Source organism: Nannospalax galili, unplaced genomic scaffold (assembly GCF_000622305.1).
Source record: "Nannospalax galili isolate Female #2095 unplaced genomic scaffold, S.galili_v1.0 scaffold1832, whole genome shotgun sequence".
NCBI classification, from domain to species: Eukaryota; Metazoa; Chordata; class Mammalia; order Rodentia; family Spalacidae; genus Nannospalax; species Nannospalax galili.
The window spans coordinates 305,074-315,930 of NW_008331832.1; the positions used below are offsets into that span (position 1 = coordinate 305,074).

Here is a 10,857-nt window from a genome sequence, read left to right on the forward strand (position 1 = left end):
GATAAGTCTGTAAGTTCCAACCAGATAGAAAGCTCCACCCAGGAAAAGTCTGTAACCCATAACTATTATAAACACTAATACAACCAGTATCTAAATAAAACCAGGAAGCATTGTTGTGCTTTAACTTTCTATTGCATAAAATCAACTTAAATTCTAATATACATGATAATACCCATATTAGAAACCCATAAATTCAAGTACAATGTTGTATGACTTTTCCTGGAGAGACAGATATGAACAAACATCTATTAACCACAGACAAGGCACCAAAGATATGCCTAAATCTTGCTTAGTGAGCCAGTGAGTTTACTGGAGTTGCTTGCAGGAGTATGGATGATGAGTTACTTATAGGAGCTTAGATGACTCTGAGATGTCTATATCACCAAAACCCCACGCCAGCATAGGGGATGATTCATAAAATTGTATCCCTGGAGCTTCCTGAACTACTGGTAGGCAGCCCAGCCACTGGTCAAAGTCTCCTCTCTTCAGCAATTATTACTGTTATATAACTTTGAGGAGGGACCTTGTAAGTTTCAGGAGTTAACTGAGCCTTGTAATGAGTCTCTCTCTCTCTCTCTCTCTCTCTCTCTCTCTCTCTCTGTCAGTAAAGAATATCCCAAGTGATATGATTTTCTCTTCCATTCAAAGGAAAACAGCTGCACAACAGTTACTCTTGTTTTTTTCTGAATAATTCTCCAGTGAAACCTATAGATATTTGATGAATGGCCTAGGCTTCTCACCATAACCCCTACATACACACTATAAACTAAAGAAAGAAAACTAGTTTTCCTAAATAAATTTTAAGTTTGAAATATTTGAAATATTTCTAATATTTGAAATATTAGAATTTGTCTAACAATGATGCTAGATTATGTAACTCCAGTTCCAGGGGAATCAAACACTCTCTTTTGACTGCCACAGGAATTTCCCAGCACGGGTACCCTTACATTCATGCAGGCAATACACATAAAACTTTAAAAAGGGAAAATATCGGCCCTCATGTATATATGCCTTAAATGGTCTCTTTCTGTTGTTAATGCTGTCACCTTCTCCTTGGTGTGGAATATTAGGATATTTTGGAGGATTTTGATAAGGTGATGCCATGGGTCTTATTCTCCCTGCATATCTCCATTATAAACAAAGACAATCAAATAATACAGTCACTTTCACAGATGGCATCGCTAACAAAAATAGGTGATATACTACCCTTTAGCCAGAGGCAGAGTGATGAAGACCAAAACTCTACATAACATTGGCATCTGTGCAGAAAGATGCAACAAGATATTTGTTAAAACTAAAAAGCCCAGACAATTCCATAAGAATCTCATCGGGATAATTTGAGAATAGCAGCTCACACTGAAAAGTATTTGCACACTCCAATGGTGGGGAAATCTAAGCTGAGCACAATAAGTTCTGAAGGAACTACTGCATATCTGGTGCTGTGAACTTTCAAGCAAGCCAACCAGAGCTCTCCATGAGAATCAGCTGGCAAGAATTATTTTAGCAGAGCAGTAACAGCAGAATCAAAGAAAGCAAAGGGCCAGATAAAAACAGAAAGGACACAGAAGTTATTTTTAAAAAAAGAGAGAGAAAATGGAGAGAATGTGTGGCAAAATTACAAATATAGAAACTGGGTAAAGAGCTAACTGCCATGGAGTAAGAATCCCAATAGAGAAAACCAACATAGGGAACATAATAAATGATAAAAACAAGATTTCAAGATGTGTTTACTTGGGTTTGAAAAATAGTTACACATTGAGAGGAAATACCAGAAGAAAATTGTCCCAGAATAAACAATAAAACATATTCTAGTAAAATTGCTGGACTTCTTTTATTTGAAAGAAGATCAAGAGAGACAGAGACAGAAAGGAGAGAGGAGAGAGGAGAGAGGAGAGAGAGAGAGAGAGAGAGAGAGAGAGAGAGACTTTGAGAATTTGTAGTCTAATTTCCTAGCTGTCAGAAAAGACTTGGAAACAGTGATGGAGGTAGTAGCACTGAGATTCTCTGGCACCAGGTTTACATTCCTAAGATGTCATTTCCCCACTGAAAGAACCAAGTTTCTTAGAGAAATGATTGACTACAGTCTGAAGAATGCAAGCAATGAGATAATCCAAACATCTTGTCATAGCAGATGGCAAGGAAAGTATTAGAGATAACGATATAATTAAGTCCAGAGACAAACTGAGAAGCCCAGCAACCAAATATAAGAAACTTTAGAGGCTGTGAAGGGCCAAGTGCCATTCCCAGCACACATATCAGGATACTCACAACCACCATTCCAGCTCCAGAGGATCCAATACTCTCTTCTGGCCTCCAAGGGCACCTGCATGCACCTGTACATAGCCACCCACAGACACATCCACATGCACATAATTAAAAATAAAATCTAATAAAAAAAATTGATCAACAAAAGCATAATAATTGCACTGGATTGAACCACATTAAATATGTTTAGACTAGTAAGTTTATAATGATACCAAAGAAGAATAATCACCTGAGGAGGATACTAGGAAACCAAATCATTGCTTTAAAATTAGAAAAACAGATCCTACCTGTTTACATTAACTGTGGTAGTAGGTATAAGAACGTATTCCACTGAATAATCCACACAGAAATAAGTATGCAGACGAGTGTGGGTAAAGCAGAGAAACTGAATAAAATTAATAGATTATGTCAATATCAGCATCCTAGTATGGGACAAATTGCCTTAAAAGATGTTACCATGTGTTGGGGGTGCAGATACCATACAATGGGTACAGTATAGAACCTCCACATATTGTTTTATAATACTGTGTGTGAATCTACAACCATCTCCAAAGACTGATTTATAAAATTCTAAGCTAAAATATCTTTGTAGATACTATAGTACAGAATGGGTTCATGAAGCAGAAATTTGTTTATGAACAAATTACCCAAGTAAAGCCACACTGAAGAGTTCCTATGTGCCCTCCTCCCACGGTCCCAGGCCGCCTGCCCTTCTACACCATCTACAGGTGCAGCAGCAGGACAAAGTGAGAGCCCCTCACCAGTTAGCGTTCCTTCACAACACAGGCTATTGCCATTGCTCTTGATTATTCAGTCAAATCATGGAATTTGCTTTCAAAACTCCTTTTTATTATAATCTTTATTCTTGAGAATTTCATGTATCTGTGAAATGAAATATGATCATATGCACTCATTTCCCTGCTCCAACTCTTCCTGTATCCCACATGTCCTCCTCTCTTGCTCTTGCTTTCTCTCTTTCTCTCTCTCTCTCTCCTCTCTCTCTCTCTCTCTCTCTCTCTCTATTGCTAAGTCAAATGAGTGCTACTCATATGTTCATGGGTGTGGGGCTAATTACTGAGTGACAATCATCATGCAAAAGGATGATGCTGGTAATGACTTGGATAGTTATGGAGATGAATATGGTGATAGTGGTCATGGTGATGGTGATGGTGGTGATTATGGTAGAAATGGGGCTCTTAATGCTAAATCATTCATCTCCCCATTAGTTCTAAGTTCCAAAACTTCAAGGAATCAAAACACCTAGGAAACAAAACGTGGTTCCCAGAAAAAGCAAAAACCAAACACTAACTGTTCCCTTAGAGACAAGTCCTCACAGTGACTCCATCCCCAGGAGACAGTCTACACAAGCCTATGTAAGCAGAACCCAAGTTCCCAGTCAATGATAGCACCTTTCCAAACAGCAATCCATTTTTTCATGATCGTGCTGGGCCCTTTGAGCAAATTTAGTGATGGATATAAGTCTATGCCCTTCTAATGTTTACTGATTGTTAAAACCAAAGGCATCCCTTCAAGTTTCCAGGAGACAGTATTCCATTTTTCCTTAAAATAGGTACTTATTTATATGCCTAAAAACTGAATGAGAAAAATCTTCCTTCTGTGAGCTCTATTTATTTTTTCTTCTATGAACTCTTGCTTGTAGTTCAGGTTATTTATGACCATCAGTTGACCTTCACTTTAAAATGCCTTGTTCTCTGTGTGCTGTAGTCAGCAATAATCCTGAGTCTCTGGTGACTTGATTATACTGGTTAATACCCATCATACCTCATAAGAAATGTGTGAGTCTAGTTGGTATTTTTATGTGATTGAAGATTAAGCTGGGCCCGGTGGACAGATCATTGCAAGTTGAAGGCCAGTCTGGGCTACAGACTGAAATCCTGTCTCAAAATTTTGAAAGAAAAGGAGTCAAAGCTGCAGAAGAAGACTATACAAGTGAAAAACTTAAATACAGGCTGTCTGAGCTTCTTCTACATACAACTTTTGCTGCATTGGGTAAATAATACTTACTTTTTTATTTTGTAAACATTCTGATCTATGATAATGGTTACTAATGGTAGACTTTATGTTTCTTATAATATTTTCACATAGATAATGGATAAAGATGGATATGTAATAATTTTACTTTATTGTAATTTAAATAAAAATTATTTTGTGCCAGGCGTGGTGGCACATGCCTTTAATCCCAGCACATGGGAGGCAGAGGCAGGCAGATCTCTGTGAGTTCAAGTCCAGCCTGGTCTACATACTGAGTTCCAGGCCAGCTTAGGCTACAGGGGGGCCCTGTCTCAAAATACCCCAAAAAATTATTTTGTAGTAAGTAGAAATAATATTAATAAATAATAAAATCGTACCTACAAGTCAGTATAAAGTTAAATACCTTTCTATCAGCAATCCAATAAATAAAGACTCCAGTGAAATGCATATGTTCTTATATTCAAATCAGATCCCAAGGATTTTAAAGATTCTCTTACACCTAAGAAAATGAAACATGGAGCCAGGAAGATGGCTCGGGAAGTAAAGGCTCATGATGCCAGTCCAGACAACCTGAGTTTGATCCCTGGGACCCACATGGTGGAGAGAGAGAACTAATTCCCAGAAGTTGTCCTCTGACTTCCACAAACATACTGTGGCACCTGCTCATGTGTATACACACACACACACACACACACACACACACACAAACACACACACAAATTAATTAATTAAGATTTTGAAAATAAAGAGGTAGTTAATGCAAATTATAATTGTAATAGGAATCCAATGAAGCATGAAAATCAGGTTACAAAATGTTATCATGGGTCTGGAGAGATAGCTCAGTGGTTAAGAGCACTGTCTGCTCTTACAGAGGACACAGGTTCGATTACCAGCCCCCACATGGTAGGTACCAACCATTTGTAACTCCAGTTCCAACAGTATCAGACACTTTCATCTCAGTTCCTTTGGGCATTGCATTACATGGGTACACCTACATACATGGAGAATCTCTGTGAGAGCAAGGCCAGCCTGGTCTACCTAGGGAGTTCCAGGCCATCTGGGGCTACAAGAAGACCCTAGCTCAAAAACAAAAACAAAATAAACAAAATGTAATCATATGCAAAACTACACACACACATTTATACACAGAAAATACCTAGAAGAATTGTCCATACCAGTGTTAGGCTCCAAGTAGCAGAAAATGTGGTGTTTACTACATTTTTGCTTAGCTAAATTTCTAATTTATTATACTGCATGTATGTTGATTTTATAATGCAAAAAAATTATAATCAAAATTACAGTAAACTTATTTACTAAATAACAATAAAGTGATACTCAAAGATAATCACCAAAAGTTTAGCGGAGATAAGATAGAATAAACATCAGGACCGCTGAATTTTAGGACCAGTTCTGACTCTTCTAACTGCTGTACCTATGAGTAACTTGGGCATTTATTGCTTTATTTTTAAACAACAACAACAAAATCACAGCATTCATCATTTTCACATACCAAGTATGTGAAACGTTCACTGTAAAGTTGTCCAATGTAAACATGTCTCAATCACACGTTTCTTAGAGTACAGGTGTTCAGATTTATAGGGCCTCCCACGGGCCAGATGAAAGGAAAGAAGTTCATAGCCAGGAGAAAGCAGAAGGGAGTCAGCAAAAGTTAATAGGACCTGGGAACTCACTTACTGTGTGCCTTACTCTCATAATATGCACCTGCTCTGGAACAGCAGTTTTTCTAAATGTGAAATGAAAATAAAAATACTGATCTAAACCCACATGTTTTTCTCCATATCCACTAACTTTAAGAGTATGGGGCTAGAAATACTTCAGTAGTAAGAGCACTCACCAGGCAAGAAAGAGGACCTGAGTTCAAATAAAGCCACGCATGGCAGCACGTGCTGGAACCCCAGCACTGGTGGTGAAGGGGAAGCAGGTCATAGAAGATCACTAGCCAGTCAGCAGGCTAAAATGTGAGCTCTAGACCAGTGAGAGACCCTCACTCAAGAAATAAGGTGGTGAGAGATAGAAGAAGACACTGGATGTCCTCTACTGGACTCTACGTGTGCACTCACTCCAGCATACACACATGTACATACACCACACACACCACATTAAAAAATGTTCACAAAATTGTTTCTAGGATTGGCTTTTGAAGGAATAAGCAAACTACAGAACACTGCAGAGATATTAATAATTACAACAGAAAGAGTTACCACAGTGAGATTTATTTTCTAATTTAAGAAATGCAACTCATGCTGAGCATGATAGCACATGCCTGTAATCTCAGCAATCAATAGAAAGAGTTCAAGGCCAGCCTGCACTGCATAGCAAGACCTGACTCAAAAAGAAAAGAAAAAGGAAACCTCAGGAGTGGGAGAGATGGTTCAGCAGTTAAGAGCACTGGCTGATCTTGCAGAGGACCCAGGTTCGGTCCCCAGAACCCATATGGTGGCTAACAATCTTCCATATCTCCAGTTCCAGGGGATCCAACACCCTCTTCTAACCCCCACAGGCATTATATGACATGGATTCACTTACATACCTTCAGGCTATACACTCATACACAAAAAAAATCAAAATAAATAATTTTCTCAAGGATGCTTCAAAGACGAGGATGTCATAGCTACCAATAATGATATATGATTCACAGGGACATGTGAACAATAAATATCTGGCACTAGGGAGGTACAGTGTAATGTTTTAGTGTTATAGTCTAAAAATTGTAACAATCATAATTAGCTAGGGAGAACTTACTGAGGACACTACTACATGCAAGTGTCCATCAAATATGGTAGGGCAGTGGTAAGGAATCTAAAACTTTGCCATGCCTCTAAACTTCAACATCTCTGAAACCATCCCAGGCTGGCCCTCCTGTCACCAAACAGCTGCAGTGAGGGGAAGATGCTCTGTCATAAACAGGATTGCTCAGCAGGAGTCAAATGCACAAAACCAGTTTCCCCAAGCAGAATAAAAGTAACCTCTCACCAGCTCCCTCTCTCCCACCCCACAGGCCTCCCAACCAGAAGACAATGGCTGCAGAAAATCAGTCCACAGTGACAGAATTCATTCTTGGAGGGTTAACGAACAGGCCAGAGCTCCAGCTGCCCCTCTTCCTCCTCTTCCTGGGGATCTACCTGGTTACCATGGTGGGGAACCTGGGCATGATCACCTTGATTTCTCTCAACACACAGCTCCACACCCCCATGTACTTCTTCCTCAGCAACTTGTCATTCGTGGATCTCTGCTACTCCTCTGCCATTACCCCTAAGATGCTCATCAACTTTGTGTCCCAAGAAAACCGCATCTCCTATGTGGGATGCATGACTCAGCTCTACTTCTTCCTTCTTTTCGTCATTGCTGAGTGCTACATGCTCACAGTGATGGCCTATGACCGCTATGTGGCCATCTGCCAACCCTTGCTTTACAACATCATCATGTCTCTTGTACTCTGCTCCCTGCTGGTGGCTCTGGTCTATGCCATGGGGTTCATTGGCTCAACAATAGAGACTGGACTCATGTTAAAACTGCACTATTGTGAGGCCCTCATCAGCCATTACTTCTGTGACATCCTCCCCCTCATGAAGCTCTCCTGCTCTAGCACCTATGATGTAGATATGACTGTATTTTTTTTAGCTGGATTCAACATTGTAGTCACCAGTTTGACAGTCCTGGTTTCCTATGCATTCATCCTGTCCAGCATCCTTCGCATCAGCTCCTCTGAGGGCAGGTCCAAAGCCTTCAGCACCTGCAGCTCCCACTTTGCAGCTGTGGGGTTGTTCTACGGATCCACTGCATTCATGTACTTAAAGCCCTCCACAGCCAGTTCCCTGGCCCAGGAGAATGTGGCTTCTGTGTTCTATACAACAGTGATCCCCATGCTCAACCCCCTGATCTACAGCCTGAGAAACAAGGAGGTGAAGGCTGCCCTGGACAGAACACTGAGCAGAAAACTCTTGATGTAATTATTGGCCTTCTTTCTCCATGTAAGAGTAAGTGCTTACAGACACCTGAAAATGTCGCTACCAACTACCCAACTACTTATGGAAAATAATCAGTTTTCTGCATGACTGGATGCATGCCTCAAGTTTTTCCTCTCTCTCTCTTTCCCTCTTTCTCTCTCTCTAACTTGTTAAGTCAAATGAGTGCCACCCATATGTTCATGGGTGTGGGACTAATTACTGAATGACAATCATCATGGCACTAAGATGATGTTGCTGCTGGTAATGACTTGGGTAATTATGGAGATGAATATGCTGGTAGTGCTGATGGTGATGGTGATGTTGATGATGGCGGTGATTAGGGGAGAAATAGGGTACTTGGTCCTAAATCATTAATCTTCCCATAAGACTCTATGTTCTAAAACTTCAAGGTACCTCTACAAATAAAACAAAAATTAACCTGTCTAGGAAACAAACATGATTCCCAGGGAAAGCAAAAACTAAGCACTAATTGTTCCCTTAGAGTCAAGTCCCCACAGTGACTCCAACCCCAGGAGACCGTCTACACAAGCCTATGTAAGCAGAACTCCAAATTCCCAATCAATGATAGCACCTTTCCAAATAGTAATCCATTTTTTCATGACCATGCTGAGCCCTTTGAGCAAATTTAGTGGTGGATATAAGTCTATGCCCTTCTAATGTTTACTGATTGTTAAAACCAAAGGATCCCTTTGAAGTTTCCAGGAGGCAGTATTCCATTTTCCCTCAACACAGACATTTACTTATATGCCTAAAAACTGAATGAGAAAAATCTTCCTTCTGTGAACTCTTGCTTATAGTTCAGGTTATTTATGACCATTGGTTGACCTTCACTTTAAAATGCCTTGTTCTCTGTGTGCTGTAGTCAGCAATAATCCTGAGCCTCTGGTGACTGGATTATACTGGTTACTACCTATCAAACCCCGTAAGAAATGTGTGAGTCTAGTTAGTCTTTTATGTAACTGAAGATTAAGCTGGGCCTGGTTGACAGATTGTTGTGAGTTGAAGGCCAGTCTGGGCTACAGACTGAAATCCTGTCTCAAAATTTTGAAAGAAAAGGAGTCAAAGCTGCAGAAGAAGACTATACAAGCAAAAAAATTAAATCTAGGCTTTCTGAGTTTCTTCTACATACCACTTTTGCTGCATTGGGTAAATAATACTTTTTTTACTTTGTAAACATTCTGATCTATGATAATGGTTACTAATGGTAGATTTTATGTTTCTTATAATATTTTCACATAGATAATGGATAAAGATGGATATGCAATAATTTTACTTTATTGTAATTTAAATAAAAATTATTTTGTGCCAGGTGTGCTGGTGCACGCCTTTAATCCCAGCACATGGGAGGAAGAGGCAGGCAGATCTCTGTGAGTTCAAGTCCAGCCTGGTCTACATACTGAGTTCCAGGCCAGCTTAGGCTACAGGGGACCCTGTCTCAAAATAGCTCCAAACATAAAAGAATGGAATATGCAAGAATTGTGTGACATCATAAAAAACAAAACTTATGAATCATAGGCATACAGGAAGGAGAAAAATCTCAAGATAATGGTATGGAACAGATCTTCAACAGGATTGTAGAAGAAAATTTCCCAAAATTAAAAAAAGACATGCCCATACAAATACAAGAAGCATATAGAACACCAAATAGACAGGACCAGAAAAGAAACTCTCCACAGCACATCACAGCAAAAACACTAAACGTTCAGAACAAAGAGACAATACAGAAAGCTGCAAAAGAAAAACAGCAAATCACATACAAAGATTATCAGGATCACAGCTGGCTTTTCAGTGCAAACTATGAAAGCCAGAAGAGCTTGGACCAAAGTATTCCCAGCTCTAAATGACCATAGACGCCCACCTAGATTGCTCTACCTAGCCAAAATGTCTATCATACTTAAAGGGGACAGAAAAATCTTCCATGAAATAAATAGGCTAAAAGAATTCATATCCACAAAACCAGCCCTTCAGAGAGTTCTTGATGTAATAAAAAGAGCTGAAGGAATGACTATACACAAGGGGTTACAGAAAGAAATTCAATGAAAGTATAACTGTGGAAATGCACAGCTACACCAAGATTGTGAACAGAAATAAAAATGACAGGATTCAATACACATCTTTCATTAATAACTTTAAATATTAATGGACTGAACTCCCCAGTCAAAAGATACAGACTAGTTGAAATGGATTAAGAAACAAAACCCATTTTTTTGTTGTCTCCAAGAAATTCATCTCACTTTCAAGGACAGGCACTACCTTAAGGTGAAAGGATGGGAAAAAATATACCAAGCAAATGGTACTAAGAAAAAAGTAGGCATTCCAATTCTAATATCTGATAAAATCAACTTTAAACTAAAACTAATCAGAAGAGATAAAGAAGGCCACTTCATTCTGATCAAAGGATCAATAAACCAAGAAGATATTACAACCATTAACATAATTCACCAAATTATGGTGCACCCAACTTCATAAAAACAGTACTACAGGACTTTAAAACCCAGATTAATCCCAACTTTTTAATAGCAGGGGACTTCAATACCCCATTGTCACCATTAGATAGGTCAAACAGGACAGAGAATTAACAGAGAGACATCTGAATTAAACAATACTATAT

The 10,857-nt window shown here is 39.2% G+C and overlaps 1 protein-coding gene across 1 annotated transcript; it reads left to right on the top strand.

Moving 5' to 3' along the window:
* Positions 1-7,219: 7,219 nt before the first annotated feature.
* LOC103729016 (olfactory receptor 151-like) lies at positions 7,220-8,270 on the top strand. The gene has a single exon (XM_008826987.2). It carries the CDS (start codon positions 7,296-7,298, stop codon positions 8,226-8,228), a length of 933 nt encoding a protein of 310 aa, XP_008825209.1. The 5' UTR covers positions 7,220-7,295; the 3' UTR covers positions 8,229-8,270.
* Positions 8,271-10,857: the final 2,587 nt, after the last annotated feature.